A 22,512-nucleotide genomic window follows, 5' to 3' on the forward strand; every position below is an offset into this window, starting at 1 on the left:
ACCTGTCTATGAAGGAAAATCATTCACTGGCCACATATGGTGGGAAGAATAATATAAGATATTCGTAAATGTTTAAAACAAGTACTCAAGCATCTAAGAATATCATATAACAAAGTCAAAACAATCTTGCTGTTAATTTGTTAAAAAAAATATTTATAAAAAGTGAAAGGAAACTACACAAAAATCATCTTCTTCAATTGCATCAGTTGTTCTTTATCATATTATCGAAACTATCTTGTTGTTTTTTAAATACACTAAAATCTGACAACGCAAAATATGACATATTATAATATGCTTTTTCCCCAAATCAGGTCAACAACAAACATCATTTATTAAAATTATTTTGGGTTGTAAAAAAATGTTAAAAGAATGCTTGCATCAAGAAACACATGTGAATTGGATTTTTTTTTTCTTCAAAATAACACTGATTTTCAAAGAATTTTGTTAGTTAACATGTTTTCAAAACTATTTAGGAAATTAACATCTTGAGTGTAATAAACTCAATTTTGGTGTTCTCAATCGAGTACAATGAACTCAATTTCAACGAACTTGAGCGTATTGGACTTGATTTTGTTTAAATTTCAGAAGTTTAGAATTCAACTTTAGTTCTTACCCTTCAATGAACTCTAGCAAGACTTAACTCTAGCAAAACCCAGGTGAGCTTCAGTGGGGAACGAGAGATATGGAACAAGACAAAGTGAGAGAGAACCACCGATCCAATTCGATCAACTCCAGCAAACCTTCCTCACAATTTTGATCCGATCCCAACAATGCCAGCAAAACCCAGGTCCGATCTGAGTCGAGCAAAACCCCAGGTGGGTCTTGGGTTTGCTTGGGTTTGTTGATTTCGTTGTTTCTCTTTGGTTGTTGTGTTTGATTGTTGGAGAAGAAGAGTTTTTGGAAATGGGTTGTTGTGTTTGATTTTTTGAGAAGAAGATTTTTTGGAAATGGGTTTGTGTTTGCTACTTCGATGTTCTTCATTGTTTTTGTTTTTGTTGAGTGAGTACTGAAATCGAGTCTGTAAGGCTCGATTTCAATTTGACGAAAAACGAGTCTGATGGACTTGAGTTTAGCATTCCAAAATCGAGTTTATTACGTTCTAGATATTAGTTTTTTAAATAGTTTTGAAAACATGCTAACTAACGAAATTGTTTGAAAATTAGTGTTATTTTGAAAAAAAACCCCATTTGAATTAGTCAATTATAGGACAATAGGGGTACTGTACTCTAGTAGGAGATCCTCCTATGGGGCAGCTGTTAGGTTGTATTTTTTCTACCATCAATGATTAAACAAGATCTATAAATACATTTTTTGTGTAAGAAAATTATACATGGAATGGGAGAGAGTTGCAAATTTATATTAAGGGGACGATAATAATAGGACAATGGGGGTACATACCTCTAGTAGGACATCTCCTATGGGGCCGTTGTTAAGTTGGTTTTTTTTTTAACCATTAATGATTAAGCAAGACTTATGAATACATTTTTATAAATATTTTTGATTCTTCATTGATTTCATTTTTCAGTTATAAACAACCAATTTTTCTATAAAAAAAAATTATAAACAACCAAATTTAAAGTTCTAAAGAATTCAAATATTTGTCAATCTAAGGTTGAGATGCAAGAAAAACAAAAAATCCAACAAAGAATGAAAAAAAAATTAAGAGAGAGAGAGAGAGAGAGAGAGAGAGAGAGAGAGAGAGAGAGAGACAACTTTTTTTTTTTTTTTGTGTGTGTGTGAGAAAAATATGCATAGACTAGGAGATAATTGCAAGTTCATAGTAAGGAGATGAGAATAAGAGAAGCCAAAATAAAGGAAGATAAATGAGCAAAATTATATGTAAAGTTAAAACTGTCTTTGATTTTTCGTTGATTTATTAATTAGTTATAATATTAACATTAAAGTAGATGAATATGTAAAGTTAAACTTAAAGCCACCTAAAATGAATTTGTAAAGCCAATATATTTAATATTGTCAAAAAAATTAATGGTAAACAATAAATATGAAATAATAGGGTAAACTACATATTTGTTCTCTATCCTTTAAACCATATTTCAATTTGATCCTTAACCTTTCAATTGTGTCAACTTAGTCCCTAACCTTTCAGTGTTATGTCAATTTAGTCCTTACCATTGTATATTAAATGAAAATTGCTAATATGACAAACAACCAAAATAAAATTTTAGTTTATTGCCACATCAACAGAAGTTAATTTTATATTTTGGTCATTAAATACGTCATCAATTTTCATTTAAAAGATAACAGTATAGACTAAATTAACACGATATTAAAAGGTTAGAGACCAAATTGACACAATTGAAAGATTGTTGATCAAATTAAAATATGGTATATAGGATAGAGACAAAATATGTAGTTTACCCAAAATAATAATAATGTAGTCAATGACGTAATAAATGAGGTGCCTCAATAGGAGTGTAGTAACAATAAACGTTAAGTTTCAACTTTTTTTTTTTTTTTGAGAAAACTTTTAGTATAGATATAGATATAGATATAGATAGATTAAAACTATGGGTATTATGGTTTTCTTCTATCACCACACCGCCCCAGAAATGTTTGGTTGAAATGGTCATATGACTCCAAGGCAGGACAGACTTATTTGTAAAAACTCCAATTAGTTGGACTACTGGAACTTGGAGGGCTGAAATATATTTTTACTATCCAGTGCATCAAGAAACTTGAATTACCTAAATGCTTTTCAAGTTTTGATAACAAAATTTCAACTGGATTAATTTTGAAATTTATTAAAAACTTTAGTGATATATCCAGAGAAAATTGTCTTAATAATTTAATAATTAATGAGTTTAAAAAAAGAAACCATTTTAGGTAATGTTATGATTGTTTTTTGAGAATAGGTAATGTTATGATGTTTAAAGAAAAGCGTATCGTATTTGTTTTAATTTATTTAAAGAAAACGTAGCATGTAAGACAAATTTTTGGAATATTAAAATATGATGTAAGAATCCCCTAAAAAAAAAAAATGATGTAAGAATATAATTTGATACTTGAAAGTGAAAAATTTACTGTTACATCAATTTTTGATAACATCAACTACTTAGCCCCCCAAAAAAAAAAGTTTTGATTTTCTTTTTAAGAAGTGCTACAAATCATAAGTTGTTTTTAATTCTAATTTGAACTCATTATTGAAATTATTTTTTTGCCCAATAAAAACCTGCCATTTAGAATAAATTAATTTATTGGAAAATGCTGTGACATGACATTTATATCTTTTTAGAAACTAAAAACAATCTATTTAATGTAGGAGAAATGTGATGTATACAATACTTTCTCAACAAATTTCAAGTAACAAGTTGTTAATGACGGTTATGGGTGGAAGGAAAAATAATTTTAATGGTGAATTCAAGTTAGAACCAATAACAACTTACTATTTATAATTTATTGTAAAAGTATTATGAATACATCATTTCTTTTTAATGTAGTTACACATTGTTGGCAAAATGAAGTTTTTATTGTTGAGAGGGGAAAAAAAAAAGGTTTTATCTGCGGTCTAAACAAAACATTCATGAGTGTTATTGTGTTATTGACTTTTAATTATCTTTATGATTAAACAACAAATAGATTTGACATTTACATTTTGTTTTAGTTGAATCTGTTTGTACTTGGTTCATTATAAAGAAGATTCACCTGTTAGTTTTTACCCAAAAAAAATGGTTGAAATTACATATGGTGAAACGAAGCGAGGTAACAAGTGATTCGCAACATCTCAATTAACGACAAGCAGCGTAGTATAGTTCCAATAAAGTCAGACTGCAAAATTTCCTCATACCCATGTGACTTTTAAACGTTAACAACTAAACCAATATTTAAACAAATCCAAGAAGGTAAAAAAGGAAAAGAAAAGACACACACGAGAGAGACTCTATGCCTTAACTGGCTTAGTAGTAAGTCCAAACCCAAATGGAAATAGTGGATCATAATGAGCATCACCAACATTCATTGGTAGCTGATCTACTGTCTTGAACCAGGTACGAGCAAGCTTCCCAGTGAATCCATAGTCACCAAAAAGAACATCAGCAACTCCATGGCCTTCAGAACCCGGTAGCCATGCAGCAACAAGTGCATCAATTTGTGACATGTATGGTTCAATCACAAGAGGTCTGCCAGAGACTACCACAACAACACACTTGACACTCGCACACACGTTTGTGATTGTGCTTGGACCTGGTTCGGCAATTGTCAGGTTCAAACTGTCTCCTAGTGTCTCTGCATAGGGGTGCTCTCCTACAACAACAATGGCATAGGAGAAGTTGTTGGACTTCACATAATCAGCATCCGGGTTCTTGCTATAGACAACTTCTGTGCTGGGGTCAACAGCAGTTGTAATAGCACTTAAAATCGTCGTTCCTGTTTTTCAAAAAATAGGAGGCACCTCATTGCTTATTACAATGAATACAAGATGTTGTAATGGAATAATTGTTCTTTGTTGGCAGGCTGGCCCAATAAATTTTGGGGCCTAAAACGAAATTTTATAATAGAGCCTTTTTATATGTAAACATTAATTATATAAAATTATATAATTCTAATTAAATTAAGACTAATTAGATATAAATACATACTTTGATGAATAATACTAACTAAACTAAGGTTAATTTCATATAGAAGATTGAATATCATAGTTGAATAATAAATCTAAACAAAAAGAACTAAAAAAAATTATTTAAAATTATATAAACTTACTTTAACTTGAATATATGATTGTGCATTGTTAAGTAAAGTTGTAATTTGAAATTTAATTTTATATCTTCTTTTTAAGAGAAAGAGATTGGTAGATATTATTTGGTGCGTTGGTTTTGTAGGAGATTAGTTTACAAAAATTAAAGTCTCAAATTATTAGGAGAGATTAGTCATCATTGATGATCTATTACATTTGCAGTATTTTTTTAAAACATTTTAGGGTTTCAATTATTTAAAAAAGAAGAAGTGCCAATTATTTAAAAAATGTTATATTTTTATAAAATTTTGAGCATTTTATAAAGAGAAATGGAGCCTATTTTTACTATGAAAATTTGTTTTTTGGTTGCGGGCCTTAGGCCTAGGCCTTGGGCCGGCCCTGTTTGTTCGTATATGAATTCGAGGTGAAATGGTAGGTAAAGCATGTACCTGCAGTGAGGTTGTTTCCATCAAGTCCTTGCCAAGCGATAGTCCAACCACCACATTGATAGCCCAAATTGTTGGCGTGGCTTCCAGCAACTAGGATCTTTGATGCATTCTTCGACAGAGGTAGCAATGGACTATCTGCATTTTCTCCATTCTTTAAGAGAACTAGTGACTTTCTCACAGCTTCTCGTGCTAAATCTCTATGTGCCTGTCAGGAAAATATCACACGATTTCATTTGTAATAGTACATTATATTATGATTAAGTCAATTACAAAGATGTTTACAGTTCCTAGCTGCATTAATTACTCAGGTAAAGCTGAGTACAATTCCTTAGGTTCTGTACCTTAGTTTCCCAATCTAATTTAATCATGTGATTGTAATGAAGAATGAATCACATAGTTGAATTTAATTGTCTTTGAAAAGGACAACACTCTTTATGTTGTATTAATTAGTCTATACAACCATGTGGTTGATTTCAATCAGGAAACAAAAAATATAACACCTAAAGAATTGTAACTATGTTTTTGCCTAATTAAGTATATAGGTGAATAGTCAAGAGCTTTGTAGTTTAGAGTTCAAATTTTCACTACTTCACTATTGAATTATCCAAAAAAAAAAAAAAAAGTGACTAACCTGGCTTCCAAGTTGGTCAATAAAACTCTCATCAGATAAGGGGTTCTCAAATAGACCCATCATAAACTTGACTCTTAAAATCCTGTGAACAGCATCATCAATACGACTCATAGGGATACGTTTGTTATTGACATGGTCAGTCAAATTACCGATGAAATCACTGAAATTGTAGGGAACCATGACCTGAAAACACCCAAAATATCAGGCTTCATAGTTAAGCATTTCACTTTAAACAATCAACATCAGGCAAAATGACTTCTTCTTCTTTATTAATTAAGTCCAAAACAGTTCAAGATGAGAAATGTGATTAATGCATAGAATGGCCACTAACCATGTCAATACCAGCTTGAACTCCAGCCAAAACTGAGTATGAGTAGTTTGAACCGGGTGGATATGTAATCTTGTCAATACCCTGCCAATCAGAGATCACAAAACCCTGCAATTTGTACAGTAACATATGGGGATCGAGTTAGAATTGATTGGTTCTTTCAGGTTCAAACATCTAAATAACTAAAAAAAACTTCGTATAGATAGTGTATGGAAATGTTTGTACCCTAAACTTGAGGGTGCCCTTGAGAAAATTGGTGACAAGTTCATGGTTAGCATGCATCTTTACTCCATTCAAGCTGGAGTAGGAAGTCATAATTGTGCCAACACCCTTGATAACAGAATCCAAGTAGGGAGGCATGTGAATGCTCAGTAATCCGTGCCAATCAATTACAGTGTTGTTCTCATTGATGCCTCTAATGGTGCCTCCATCACCCACAAAGTGTTTTGCACAAGCCAGAACCTTATCCCTATATAAAAAACACAAGGCCTTAGCTAGGAAGACAGTTTCTAAGTAATTAATTTCGTGAGGGGCATGAATAATAATACCACACCAAATTTCAATGTAATTTATGTTTCAAAATAACTTTCTGTTGGACTAGGTATGAGGTGAGTAACCATATTTTCATATGGTGTAATGGTTTTGACTACATATCAGTTATCAAAGCAAGAAGGCATGCACTAAAAATATGTATTTACGATAGTATTCGTTGAACTTACTTTCCACCAACATATGGGACACTCTTTCGTGAATCAGCTGGAATCTCGCCTTGCAATCCAATTATGATATCTGTCATCTTTTTCACAATTTCGGGATCCTCGCTAAAGCTCTCGTAACATCTACCCCATCTGGGATCTCTACACACCTGTTAGATATGCAAAATAACATTAAGATTAATTAGCTCCTCAAATTCATCACCAAAGGTGGGGACTAACAAAGAAATTATGCAATTTCATGGAAGAGTAATGTTAAAGACTAAACACTTTTTACAATATATATATATTTTTTTATGAATGCTAACGTGATTTACTGATACTACTTTTATCATAAACCAATTACAAAATTTTATGTCAAAACAATAGTCGTAAAAAACATCATGTTCCTGTACTTGGTTGTCCGGAGAATGATTCTTGGAATTGGTTCCATACCGCAATGCATGGAGAAAAAGCGTAGTTGATCCCAGTAGCTCTAACTTCAAGTGCAGTTGCTGCACCAATCTTCTTCACAAGGTGAACATCCCTGCAACATGTTTCCATGATTGGAAAGTAAAGTAAAAGTCCATAGTTTTTTTTGTTGGGTTCATTCTATATTAGAATAGACAATACAATATAATAATATACTATGGAAGGGGAATATAATACAATCCTTACCTTGTAGCTCCAAGACCAACATTATGGGGAAAAATGGTGGCCTTGTACACATTATTGTGGCCATGAACTGCATCAATGCCATAAAGCATAGGAATCCCAAGACGGCTAGAGATAGCACCCTCTTGAAAATCATTGACCATGTTAATCCAATTTTGTGGTGTAGCATGAGGCAATGGCTCACTTCCTCCACCACTCAGTACACTGCCTAATGAGTAGTTCCTCATAATTTCACGCGAGACTACAGAGCGGTCTGCTTGCACCATCTGGCCAATCTTTTCTGCTAGAGTCATCCGTTTCATTAGGTCTCTTATTCTAGCATTAATGGGTTGTTTTGGGTCCTTGTATTTCAAGTATTCTCCTTCAGCGTTTACCACCACTGTCCAACTGCAACATAGGAACAGAAGCCCCACGAGGGCTATTGAAAACCTTTTCGCCATCCTTCAAAGCTATAGCTCTTTCAATATCTGTGAAAGGAAATTGAAATATCAGTTAGAAAGCAAATCAGAAAGAAGAAGAAGATTTTGATAACTTGGCATGGTTGTTACATCCTCTTAATTAAAACAGAAAGAATAAAAAAATTTACAAATAATCAAAGATTTAAGTTCTAAATAGGAACATGCAAAAATCAAATTATAATTATTATATATTTATATGATTAATCATTAATGCAAATATAATTATTATAGGTTTAATCATTAATGTAAATAAAGGATAAAAAAAGCATGGAGGCTTAGTTTTATATATATATATATATATATATATATCAATAAAAGAAAGAGATGCGCTACGTCCACAACATTTTCACAACAAATCATAGGTGGATAGTTATTATTGGTTCAAATTTGAATCTAACACTAAGATTACTTTTTTGCCCAACAATAACAACTAGTAACAACCTGTCACTTATGATTTGTTGTAAAAATATTGTAAAAATGTTGTGCACATATCATTTTTCTAAAAGAAAAGAAATGCGCTACGTCCACAACATTTTTATAATATTTTCACAACAAATCATAGGTGGTTAGTTATTATTGTTACTTTTTTCTACACACGGGAAGCTTTATTACCTAAGGAAAAGTCAGTTTGAAAGCAAATCAGAAAGAAGAAGATTTTGATAACTTGGCATGGTTGTTACACCCTCTACTATATAGATTAAAACAGAAAGAATAGAAAAATTTACAAATAATCAAAGATTTAAGTTCAAAATAGGAACATGCAAAAATCAAATTATAATTAATATATGATTAATCATTAATGCAAATATAATTATTATATGTTTAATCATTAATGCAAATAAAGGATAAAAAAAGCATGGGAATCTTAGTTATATTTATATATCAATAAAAGAAATTATGGGAAGCTTTGTTATTTTTTTTTAGAATATTAAGTATTTTTAACACATATGGTAGCTTTATTATCTAAGGAGAAGTTCTTGTGTGAGTGAGAGAGGAGAGAGAACAATAAACAAAGACAATATTCATAAAAAAAAAAAAGGATAAAAAAGAATAAAGGATAAAAAAATTTACAGAAAAAAAAAAATATTTAAGTTCAAAATTAGAAACATGAAAATATCAAATTATATATTTAATGCAAACGAAGGATATAAAAAGCATGGATTCTATTGAAGTTTAACTAGCAAAAAAGTGGGGTCAATTAGCTAAACTGATTAAGCTTTTTGTCGTCCAATAAAAAACCTGAGATAAATGGTGTCTTAGTCTCATGTAGGTTTAAATCCTAATGTGTATAGAGCTTTGTTACCTAAGGAAAATTAATTTCTTCTGTGTCTGAGAGAGAAGAGAGAACAACAAACAAAAAAGCTTGGAACATGATTACATGAAGAGTTATTCAGAGAATGAACCAGACTGCGTTGAAAACCGAGATTTGCAGAGTGACTTTCACAAGTTACAAACAGATACTACTAAAACCTTTTAATTGTAAGGAAAAAAAAAAAATCACGGATGCTCAATGCTAATTAACGAGGAAAATCTGAAGAGGCAACATATACTATACCATCTACATGCGATCATGCGTTACGTAGCACAAAGAAACAAACACAAAAGTCGCAACTGTTGTGGTGGGAGAGATCTAGAGAGGAGAAGAGTAAAACCCCATACCTCCAACGCCAACAATAGCAGTACCTCACCTAGAAACCAGTGCTTTTTTTTTTTTTTTTTTCATATAGGTAGAAACCAGTGTAAATATTTATAGAGGGTTTAGGAAAACAAAACGTGGAGGATTTGTTTTGATATGACAAATACGAATATAAAGCATTATCTGGATTTTTTTTTTCTTTTTATGACTCAAAATCAAGCATTATCAAGCATTATCTGGCCTATTACGGTGACACAAAATTATTACTTAATCCGGATAAGTTGTGGATAACGTTGTAGATGAGTAGGTGTATACAACTTAATTTGGATAAGAACAAAATTATACTTTTCCAAACTAGGAGTTGTAAAACCTTTGTTGGATTTTTTTTTAAGTAAATAATAATACTTATTAGAATACACACAAAAATAATAATAATATTTTGAACAGGGTTTATAATATATTATATAACCAGAGTATAATTACAAAATGACATAATATTTGTAGTTGTAAACTGGGGTCATAAACAGTGGACACTAGACACACACAACTAATGTGGAATCACTTATTACATTGAGATCACCAAAAAAAGAGTTTGGTATATATATACAAATAGTAATAAAAACCTTATCATAGCATTGTTAAATCACATTCCATATCTCTTACTGATGTGAGATAAAAAAAAAATTGATATATCATATAACTTCATTGAAAATAGGGAATGAAATTAAAAATGTAGTAATTAATGGTAGATTCTAAAAGTTAATTTTGCAGCCAATAATTCGGGCTTTTATTTTTCTATATAAAAATATGTTTTTGTTTGTTAATATTCCTACGTAAACTAGAGCATTAGAACCAACTTGTGGTTGTGTCCTTAAAATCATATTGGTTCTAGAAGCCACCGATGCACCAAGTGGCTATTTTTGTTTTGCTACAAGTGTCTACACTCTTATTATTAATATTATAATATATTTAATCTTGCATTAAACACTATTACCAATACTTTACTTACTTGACATGATAAAACTTTTTTTTTAGAAATAGTTTGACAAAACATTATCAAGATTAAATCAGCCATTACAAAATTATCAATATCAGGAGAAACAAACTACTTCCATACTAAAAGCGAATAAGAAAATCTTTTTTCCCTAGTTAAAGCATGTGCCTTGTAAGAAATTTAAACTCCTATTATCAAAAGTTTCAAGTAATTTAAAATAAATTTAATATTTATCACATTTGTTATTAAGATAGTTTATGTAGATTAAACTATTATATATACATATAGTTTATTTATATATAACCGAAGCCTCTAAAACTCTCACAATTTTTTATGTTTACACAATATTTAAATAAATTTATCATTTAATTTAAATAAAATTATTTTTGTTTAGTTCAAATTTAACAAGGAGTAAAACTCTACATCTAACAAGTTCAACTTAAACTCAAATTCATCATTATCATTTAAAAAATATTTTTTTTTTTGTTTAATCCAAACTTAACAATGAGTGAAACTCTATCTCTCTAATAAGTCCAACTTAAACTCAAACTCAAACTTAAACTCAAACTCAAACTCAAACGTTGAAAATATATATAACCGAAGCAAAAAACAGAGACTAACGTATAAAAAATGCAAGCAATCTAATTCAACTTTCTTCTTTTATTAATGAATTTTATGTCAAATTTTTTTATACTGTTGTTATTAATAAAATTTCAATTCAACATATGTGGACATTTGTTTCTATCTAAGATTTTCTTTCTATCTTATTCTTTTGTTATGTTTAAAATTGATTTTCTTTTGAGTATTTGGGTTAATCTTCATATTTATATTGACATTATTTTCGTGGGTTTGGTTTTTGGGTTGAAATTTCTACTAATTTTTTTTATTGTACATGGCAGATAAAGCATATCTATTTTTTAGAGAAAAATAAAAGTTGCAACCTATGTCTCCAAGTCTAGGGAATGATAAATTTTTACTTGGTAGGTTATATATAAATTTGTTGAATTTGGTTTGGTTTTGAAGTAGAATTTGGGGATTCTATAAATTTTGAAGTTTGATATTAATTCTTCATCTTAAATGCTTTTTATTTAGGTTCATATGATTTTTTGTTTTCCTATTAAAAGCTATGATTTTTGGTTGATTAATTATTTGTTTGGATTAATCTCAATTAATTAATTGTTTGGATTCAACATAAAAGATAATGGAATTAGGTATTACAATTTTGATATTGTTCTATGTTTTGAATTGTTTATATTGTTATTACTATGAGAAAATCATATTGATACTCAAATTTGAAACTTGATGTGTCTTCCTCATATCATGGTCTTTGTTTATATATTTGTAGTTTATATTAGATTTGAGTGTGTGTGTGTGTGTTTATATAACTATTGAGAGTTTTACTTTATTAATTTAAGAATTGTAAATTACTTTGTAGGTTTCGGTAATTATATGCAATTGCAACTCAATAACGTTCAATGTTAGACAACACTTCTAAACTATGGAAAAGTATAAAAGTTAAATATTTCTTCATTTAAAAAAAAAAATACTATCTAGCAAAATGTTTATTTACTCGTTGGATTTTTTTTTCAAAGTCAATAATTTTTCCGTGCATCGCGCAAGTTAGCGACTAGTTATACATAAAACTCTATTGTTAAATTTCAAGAAATATAACATTCTACTTAAACTAAAATTCTATTACTAAAAGTTTTAAGCAATTTATAAAATGAATTTAATATTATTTTGATTATATATCATAATATAATTTTAATCAAATAATAAAATTAATATATTTTTTTTAAAGTTACTGTAGGGACACGATTTTCAAACCAAGCCCAAAAATGTAAGGGATCTTGGCCCAGTGAACCCAGTACAATAAATTTGTAGAGAGTGGGTCAAATAGTTAGGCTTTAGTGCATGGATAACAGTTAATATGGTTTTGGATGATGAGCCAACAAGAATTGAACCCGGTTTGTGCGAGAAAGTTTGTCCTCGGCACAGTCTGAAGAGCTCTGTTCTAGTATATATTGGATGACAATGGTTATAGAAGTTGTTGAGACTGTTATAGTGCTTTCTCTTCTCCTTTTCTTCATCCTCTCCCTTCTCTGGGATCTCTACCCTTATTTATATTACATCTCTCCCTTCATCCTTACCCTACACGTGGACTACATGTGAACAGTTGATGGTTTATGCTGATATTTGTCCCATCAGCCCCCTCTAAAAGTCTTTTGGAGTGGCTGTAAGGCTGACATAATACTGTTCAGAGGTCACTTCCTCATTAATGCGGTGGTAGCAGCTTTCCCTTAGATATTTTTTAGTCCTTATCCCTCTTGTACATTCATGCTGCTTGTTGCTATTATTAGAACTTCCTGAAAGGTCATCCTTGATCATTAGGATCTATACCAGATTTGCGTTTAGCTTTATCCGAGGAGATAGTACTCCTCGGACTCGGACCACCCATGCTTCTCGGCCAAAACCACATGCTCTCGGCCAAATCCCAAAATCCATGACCCCACAGTTACATATATGACATGCCCATTGTTTGATCTTAAGTTTTTTTCCCCTCAAAATCTTAGCTTTTTTTTTTTTTTTTTTTTTTTTGAGAAAAACCTTTTATGTAGCTTTTTTTTTAGAAAGTTTTAACTTATGATGTTTGCTCTTGATAATAGCTCTTTGTCATCAGACCAAGATACCAATTGATTTTTAGTGTAAGCGGGAATTGAATCCTAGATTTCTTATTCAACCATCATGACAAATGCCCATTGTTAAATTCAACTATTATAGTTTAAATATATTATATGATATGTAATTATATAATTTGATTTTTGATATGATATAAATTTTTTATATTAGAGAATCGGTATCCCAAGTTTGCTAGACTAATCCACCCCTTATCTATGAGATAGCCCAAAAACCACAGGAGCCAATGTAATTTGATTCGTAAAAGCAATGCAATTAAAAAAAAAGTCACTCTAATACATCTTTTGAATTCCTTATTTGGGGTTGATGAATACATTGAATGGTATTGAAAAGTGGACACTTAAGTGTGTGTAATTAGGCTAATGACTTGTAGCTGAATTGATACCTCTCTATGTATAAAGCGCTTGGAGGTTTAGGGGAAATAGAGTTTGAGTTGTAGGGTTAACAACATATTGTAATTATCTTTAAAAAAAAGTGTGTAATTAGTATACTAAGATAATTAAAACATGATAATAAATGCATTTGTCCCATTAAAACATGACAATTAATTAGTACTATATTCACATAAGGTTTGGCTTACATCTAGTAAAATTTTGACAAAAAATTTCCTTTTGTTTCAAGAAGAAACAACTACATCACCCACTAATAAATCGGCCGTAGTGATTAAAACACAGTACCATGTCATTTTATATTAAGCAAAAGCTAACGGAACAAACATTTTGAGCTAACGACACTTTAACGCTTGAAGTTTAAACATCGTTTTTTTTTTTTCCCTTCTGCAGCATCACCTTTGTAGTACTGGTGTGAACACACAACTGGGCAAAAGTTTAATCTGTTCCATATTGTTTCAGAGTAAGCATCTGGCTCTTTTTGTTCAAATTTTTTTATGCGATCTCCACACACAAAGGCACAGTCAGACAAAAAAGATCTCAGAAGAATGCCAACAATGCGGTTTCTAAATCTTCAAACTATGCTGCGATGTAACAGAGAATCAAAACATGGATAGTCTTATTATTTTGTAATTTTCCTTGATGAACGCTGGTTGTTTTGTAATGGGGGTGGTGTGCTCTGTAAAAGGGCAGTTTTTTATTTTGGGTTTAAAAATAAGACATGCCTAATGATTGAGAAAAGTTGCCTTTAGAATTTCAAATTGAGGCAGCTATTAAGGGCTGTTTGGTAACGTTGTTTTAGTAACATTGTTTGTATTTTTTTGAAAATAAAAGTGGGTGAAAAAATGTGTGAAAATGCGTGTAATGTTATTTAAAAACTAAAAATATGTGTTTAAACTCCTATACCAAAGGATCATTTAATTTATACTATTATTTAAGGGACTTTCACTGTTTAGATTCCTCATTTTTTAGTTTAAAAATGCCCATATACTCCTATGTTTAAGTAGAGATAAAACTAAAGGACAATATGGTGAAAATGCAACTCTAACTCCTACTAAAATATTGCCTAAAAGATAGGACCACTTTCCTGTTAATTTTCAAATTACTTTATCCACTTATAAATTAGACTTTTAAAATAAAAATTATATATATAAAATAAAAAAAACACAATTTTTTTTCTACAAAATAAAACCACTAAAAAAAAGTCTCATCGCACTCGCTTTGCGCGTGCGATGAGGTTAGTCTTCTTGTAAATCTTCTTTAAGATTACATCATTAAAAATTTCTCATTAATATTGGAAGTCTCTCTTGATGACAATTTTTTATTTTATTTTATTGGAATAAGGAAGAAAAACATATTTTGCTCATTAATCAATTCTTATTTCTTCTCCCATTCAAAATTTTGCCCAGAAAAATTGTGCCTTACTCTTGTGCTGCGAATGGTGATGCAGCGAAATAAACAATGATGTTTAAACTTCAAGAGCTAATATGTCGTTAGCTCAAAAGGTTTGTTCTGTTAATTTTTGCTTAAAATAAAATGGTGTGGCATTGAGTTATATAATCACTACCATTGGTTTGTCAGTGAAAGATGTGGGGCTGTTTTTTTTGGTAAAAGAGACGTGGCTGTTTCTCCTTGGAACAAAAAGAAATGTCCAGTTAAAATTTCATTGGAGGTAAGCCAAACCCTTTCACATAAATGCAAAGTTTGGTAAACTTGAAAGTTAAATGAAGAAAATTGTAAGGGATGTGCCACATGGCATTATCTTAGACTATTTTAGTTGGAGATGGTATATCATGCCATGCCGCGCCGCAAGTGTATACATCTAACCTCTCACAATATATAGGTCCAACTAATGTGTGGGGCTCGTTGTGAAAGGCTGTATTACCAATTTGTAAGAGCATTCACATCCGAGTTAGTTGGACCTCGTTGTGAAAGACTGTATTACCAATTTGTAAGAGCATTCACATCCGAAATTTACAAAAAAAAATTATTTTATAATCTCAAAAGCTACTTTATCATTTATACAATATCATTTTTCAACGCACCTAATATTCTAACTTTTATTTTTTCATTTTACGCATTAAAATAAAATAAAAATAAAATAAAAATATTTTCACTTCTCTCTCACACAAACCACGCTCATTCATCCACAAGCAAACCCACTGATAACCACAACTCACAGCAACCCATAGATCTTCGCTGCTGCATGAACCCCATCGGAATCACCATGCACGAACCCCAGGCCAATCGCCGTGAGACCCATCAACCGCCGTGAGAGAGACCCATCAACCGCGCACCATCCACGCCGACCACCAAAATCAAAACCCACTCACCTCTACCGTGAGTCCGTGACCCACCTCGTCGGAATCCACGTCGTGAGTCCGTGACCTAGCTCGCCACGCACAACCTTGCCACGATCCACCTCCACACCACCAACCACACCGTCACTTGACCCATGCCAGATAATACCTACCACCGTGAGCCCACGCTAGATAATACCCACCACCGAAACCCTCAATCACCCATCCCCACCACCACAGAAACCCTCCACCACATCAAACCCATCTGCCACCACATCAAACCCTTGATTCAAGGAATATTAGAGAGAAAAAAAAAAATGAAAGGGAAGAGAGGGACCAGAGAGGGAGAGGGGAACTGAAAAAAGAAAAAAAAAAAAAAAAGAGGAGATGAGAATGTGACCGGTGAGAGAGAGAGGAACTGATAAAGTTTGAATAAAAGATTAGTATTTTTTTTTTTACAATTCTAAAGGTAAAATTACACTGCAGTATAATTGCAAATTTTTTTTACAATAGTTAGTTTTGGAGTTTTATGCTAAATGTTCCCTACCTTTTTGCATATGGCATTCTCAATGTGAATGCTCTACGGTGTGAGAGAGACCAAGATCTTGAAGTGGATGATCACTAATGTGGTAGTGTTTCACTTTTGCTTCTACAATTTTTACAAATACTACTTTTTAGATCATATTTCTTTTGTAATGTTATTAACAATGAAAGTGATTGAGTTGGTAACGGCTACATGACAAAGCCAACCTCGGGTGGTAAAGTGACTTTTCAAACAAGTAAACAATGTTAAAATGACCCCAATTGTAATTAGCCTATATCTTATTATCACCAATTCCTAAATACAATCCAATTACATATTTGTCTGTACTCTGCAGCTGCACAGTGCACTCATATTTTCAGTAAGAAAAAAAAAAATCTCGGTCAAATAGAGTAATTGCATTAACCAAGCATTCTTTGTTTTTGATAAGTTATCTAATATTCTCATTGAAAAAGCGCAAAGAAAATGTCAAAAGGTCATTTAATATTATTTCTCGAAAACAATACACTTGGTAAACCTCATGGAGGTCCAAGAGTATCCCAAGCTAGGAAAAAATGCGGATAGAAGAAGCCATTCATCCTAAATGGTGTCCTAGTTCTTGGTAGGTTTAGTTGTCAAGCCATACCCAAATGGAAATAGAGGGTCATAATGGGGATCGCCAATATTCATTGGGAGCTGGTCGACTGTCTTGAACCATGTACGAGCAAGCTTGCCTGAGAATCCAAAGTCACCAAACAATAGGTCAGCAACGCCTTGGCCTTCAGTTCCTGGAAGCCAAGCAGCCACAAGAGCATCTATATTTGCGAGGTAAGGCTGGATCACAACAGGACGGCCAGAAATGACAACAACAACACATTTGACAGCGCCGCAAACATTGTGGATAGTGCTTGGGCCAGGTTCTGGTATGGATAGATTGAAGCTATCACCATACATTTCTGCATACGTAGGCTCGCCCACAACAACAATGGCGAAGGAGAATTTGTTGGACTTGACAAACTCTGCATCAGGATTCTCATTGTAGACAACCTGGGTGGTAGGATCGACTGTATTTTTCACAGCATTCAGGATTGTAGTACCTGTTCATGCAAATGTTGTACCATCAAACAACTGTGTATAATAAAGAACTAAATTGCAATTGACTATTAGATTATTTTCCTAGAAGTTTGATTGTACAAATTAAAGTTTTATTGAGACCTTTTTATAAAGATGACTATCTTGAGACAAGGGTTATACAATCATCAAAACATGCTTTAGTATAAGATATGTATATACATATCATCATGCGGACTATTTTCATGTATAAATCTGTTAAGCGATTTCCACTGAGTCTCAATTGTTTTGGTTGGGTATCTTTTAAAGTGAAGCAAAATGGCTTGCCAGAGTATTTCACATATGAGCACTCATATTAAATGGGTAAAAGTTAACATACCAATTGTGAGATCATTGCCGCCAAGACCCTGCCATGTTATTGTCCAGCCTCCGCATTGATTGCCCAAGTTGTCGGCATGACTACCTGCAACTAGTATCTTTGCTGTTTTCTTGGGAAGGGGAAGCAAGGGCTTGTCAGCAGATTTTCCATTCTTTAGTAGTACAAGTGATTTTCTTACGGCCTCCCTTGCCAATTCTCTATGTTCCTGCTCAGGCAAGTCATAGGATTATTGCATGGCAAAATTCTGCCAATTGACAAAGATAGATGAAGAGCATTGAAATCATCCTAAGACAATAACAAACTTGAGAAATACCTTACTACCAAGTTGGTTGACCAGGCTGAAATCAGCTAGAGGATTCTCAAAGATACCCATGACAAATTTAACCCTCAAGATTCTCTTCACAGCATCATCAATTCTACTCATTGGTATAATATTGTTCTTCACCTGATAGGTTAGATCATCAATGAACTCTGTAAAGTTGTATGGAATCATGATCTGCAACACACAATTAGAAACATTAGAGAATGAAAAATAGTATAAAAATACAAGCCCTACATGTGTATACTGAAGAAATATAACACTGAATTTTTAAGTTTATATCAAAATGTCATTTATTTGGTACGATGATGAATGTACAATTTACAATAGACATGTTCTAAATGTTGACAGACCATGTCAATTCCAGCACCAACTCCAGCTTCAACAGAGTATGAATAGTTAAGATGAGGAGGGGAGGTAATCCTGTCAATACCCTGCCAATCTGATATGACAAAACCCTGAAATGCACCCAAAGAAACTCATTATACTTTGCACCTTCAGGGTTTCCTTTCAAAACTATATTAAACAATTTGATCAAATGAATTTTTCCACCTTGAACTTTAGCTTGTCCTTGAGGAAACCAGTAACAAGATCACGATTAGCATGCATCCTCTTCCCATTCCAGCTCGAGTAAGACACCATAACTGTTGCAACACCCTTGCTAATAGAATTATAGTAACCCGGCATGTGGATGCTGAGCAATCCATCAAAACTGGTTACAGTGTTATTCTCATCAATGCCCTTGGTTGTGCCACCATCTCCCACAAAGTGCTTAGCACAGGCTGCAACCTTTTGTCTAGCCACAGTAATCAATAAATTAGGTGAAATTGTTATTGCCAGGTTTTAATTTCTGTTCATCTTATATGCTACAGAAATTCAATAAATTACCATATAACATTGTAATATGTTAATCCATATATGGACAAGAAATGGGGATGACCAAGAACAAATTTTCACAAATGATGTTTGCATAAATAGAATTGGCGAACTGATCCTTCCATGAAAACAATGTGAAGCAACCCTTGCTTTGCAGGTATATAAAGGTTTTGAGAGAAGTTGACTGACCGAAAATGGCAGAATAATAATATGGGACAACTGTACTAAATTGGAAAACTTCTTTCAAATTTTTTAGATGGACATAAGGAAATCCACCTATGAATTGTGAACATAGGAAGGGCTTGGGGGACCTAGCTTTGTCGTTATTATAATTTATATATGCCTAGACATGTCCCACCACTTAGACTTACCATTCATCTAGAACAACCAAAAGAGGTCCAAAAGAAATATTTATCAGGCAAAACTTGAAAGTATCATATCAATTGGATGTTGACCCTTGCCAACTCAATTCAAATAATGTGAGCTGTTGCTTTGAACTTTGACCATGGGAAGGAAATGGCGCACTTAGCTTTTCTATTTTTCTGTCATTTAATAATGCTTGACATGTAGAACACTACATCGCCCACTACGGGATTGAGATCTCAAATTCTCCTAAAGAAACTATCGTGCATATGTGAAACTAAGGAATTCATTCATATAGGATGTTCACCCTTGACAGGCAGTAAATTGGATAAGGCTAGCATTTTTTTTGTTAATAATGTGTGGAGAACTCAAAATACATTTTCCCTTAATGCTCATACAAATATTAAGGTGTCTCCATTAGCCACCTTCAAGTAAGTTCTATTGAGAAGCTCGTGCAATTATTACAATAGAACACATATGCCAATGGAGACATTTATCTGAATCTAGTCAAGGTTAATTATAATTCACCCAGAGTAAACAAAAAGGACAAAGTCATAAAAGTAGAAATTTGTCAAAAGGGCTCTTACTTTCCAGCTACGAAGGGAATGCCCTTTCGAGATTTGGCCGGGAGTTCTCCTTGCAAGCCAGGTATAATCTCAGTCATTGCCTGAACAATCTTAGGGTCCTCACTATAACTTTCATAGCACCGACCCCATCGTGGGTCCCTGCAAACCTGTGAAACCAAGGTAGTGGACAAAATATGTCAATATAACTGTTCAAGGTTTTATTCTTTTCTTTGAGGGTGGGGATTGGAAGTCACCAATAAAACTATTTCAAATGTTCAATTACCGCAATGCACGGAGCAAAAACATATGGAATTCCTGTAGCTCTAACTTCAAGAGCTGTTGCCTCTCCAATCTTCTTGACAAGTTGAGGATCCCTGAAAGAACAAAAACAAGATTAAATCCAACATATTTATAGACTGTAGATTTTTTAAAACAGATAGGAATTTGATGTATTTCCCATTCATTCATTATCCTCGACAAGATCAAAACTTTTCCTTTTAGACAGATTGTAACAATATCCCAGCTTCTATATAGATAACCATTAAATTATCCAGTAATACCAAAAAAATTTCTTCTAAATTTTAGTGAAGCTGCTTAACTATTCAAAACATCAGAACTTTTGAATTTGATTGAGACAATCTAATTCTATATTCTTCAAAATTCCATCAATGAGTTAGTGTCCTCTCGGAAATCAACAAACAAGTAATTGCTATATCAATCACTTAAAGACTAAAACAAAAAATCATGTCCGCAATCTGCATCAAGGTGTATATTAAGTACTTACCTGGTAACACCAAGCCCAACATTGTGAGGGAAAATAGTGGCATTGTACACATTGTTGTGGCCATGAACTGCATCAATCCCATAAATCATAGGAATCCCAAGACGGGTCGATAGAGACCCCTTTTGGATCTCATTCACTGTATTGATCCAAGTCTCAGCTGAGGCCTTTGGAGCCGGTACACTCCCTCCACCACTCAACACGCTCCCTGGCCAAAATCCACACAGACCATTTTACTCAGAAACAGGATTCGTGTACTAAAAAGTAAAAACCAAACCTTGACAACATACATACAAGTACAACATGTATATATAGTTATATATATGAACCAAAATGTTTACCAATGAAGTATTGCTTCATGACATCTGGGGTAGCAACACTGCGCTCGATCTGCACCATTTGGCCGATCTTTTCTTGCAGGGTCATTCGCTTCATGAGGTCTTTGATTCTAGCACCCACTGGCTGTTTTGGGTCCTTATATTTTATGTAATCTGCTTCAGTGAGCACTGCTAAACAGCATAATAGCATGAAACCCATCATGGGTTTTGAAAGTCTCCCCATTTTAGCACACCCAAAGTCGAGATCTTTTGGCCTGTAATCTGAAGATTTTAAACTGAGTCAGATAATAGATAAGCTTCAATATGCTATATAGCTGATAGCAACATTAACAGAGACTCTGCATCACACACAAACTATGATTGAAAAATGAAACACAAACACACTCCCACAGCTTTAAGCATATACAAAAATGTCATATTTAAGCTCAAATGTGAAGATTAACAGAGGAATAAGAAATGTGAAAGAAAGCATTGAACTGAACTTACTAGCTGAACAGAGACACACACAAGCTTAGAGACCAAACTGGTTGAGAGATATATAAGACTGACAATGAGTTGTTAATTTATAGGAACTCTCTGTGCTAAGCTCCGTTTGAATTCCGCTAAAACAGTAAAATAATTTTTAATATATAAATAATATCGTGGAACTTATTTGTAATGAAAAAAGAAAAGAAAAAAAGATGCGTATACGAGACTAAAAGTGCCTTTCAGCGCTGAAAGCGCTTCCAAAAAAAAAAAAAAAAAAAAGGAAACGAAAGACAGAGACGCGCAGGAAAATGTGAGTTGTTCAATGGTTACTTTCACATTATTCTGTTATTTTTTTTTCACTATTTTCTCTCCACTGCTACGACCGAGATTTACTGGACAAACCAAAACAAAATAAAAGTCGGCACGTTCGAGAAGAATTGTCACTTTTATTTTTCAATTACTTATCATCAATTATATCTTTGCAGTTTTATTGGATAAAACAAAACAAAACTTGTCAAATTGACATGTACTCATCACTTTTTTTTTTTTTTCAATCACTTGCCATCAATTATATTAATTAGTTTGTAAACGCATGTATGTAGATGAATACATTTAAAGATATACAATAAAATTAATAATATAATTTATATATATATATAATTGAAATACTAGTGATAGTCATTTTTATATTTTATTAACTTTTAAAAAAAATTTGTAAAGATATTATTAGGTATAAAATGTAAATTGTCCATTTTTATTACTATTATTATTGTAAAGTTTTTTTTTTTTACGATTCAATATTATTCTAGACCCTTTATTTTTTGTACTTAATAACTCACTTAGATGAATATTTATGATGTGGTCTCACATTTAATTTTAAAATTAAGAAATA

At 32.4% G+C, this 22,512-nt stretch overlaps 2 protein-coding genes across 2 annotated transcripts; both read right to left on the reverse strand.

Moving 5' to 3' along the window:
• Positions 1–3,718: 3,718 nt before the first annotated feature.
• LOC142606610 (uncharacterized) lies at positions 3,719–9,652 on the reverse strand. Its single transcript, XM_075777926.1, has 9 exons — positions 9,479–9,652; positions 7,469–7,932; positions 7,247–7,337; positions 6,818–6,963; positions 6,324–6,567; positions 6,102–6,206; positions 5,771–5,953; positions 5,140–5,344; positions 3,719–4,383 (listed from the first exon to the last, which is right to left on the reverse strand). Exons 2-9 carry the CDS (start codon positions 7,903–7,905, stop codon positions 3,899–3,901), a joined length of 1,896 nt encoding a protein of 631 aa, XP_075634041.1. The 5' UTR covers positions 7,906–7,932; positions 9,479–9,652; the 3' UTR covers positions 3,719–3,898.
• Positions 9,653–16,895: 7,243 nt separating this feature from the next.
• Positions 16,896–21,973, reverse strand: LOC142607540 (uncharacterized). Its single transcript, XM_075779078.1, has 10 exons — positions 21,639–21,973; positions 21,156–21,413; positions 20,818–21,022; positions 20,317–20,407; positions 20,055–20,200; positions 18,781–19,024; positions 18,582–18,686; positions 18,223–18,405; positions 17,910–18,114; positions 16,896–17,556 (listed from the first exon to the last, which is right to left on the reverse strand). Exons 2-10 carry the CDS (start codon positions 21,373–21,375, stop codon positions 17,072–17,074), a joined length of 1,884 nt encoding a protein of 627 aa, XP_075635193.1. The 5' UTR covers positions 21,376–21,413; positions 21,639–21,973; the 3' UTR covers positions 16,896–17,071.
• Between the last annotated feature and the right edge of the window lie 539 nt (positions 21,974–22,512).

Source organism: Castanea sativa, chromosome 8, assembly GCF_040712315.1.
Source record: "Castanea sativa cultivar Marrone di Chiusa Pesio chromosome 8, ASM4071231v1".
Classification (NCBI taxonomy): Eukaryota; Viridiplantae; Streptophyta; class Magnoliopsida; order Fagales; family Fagaceae; genus Castanea; species Castanea sativa.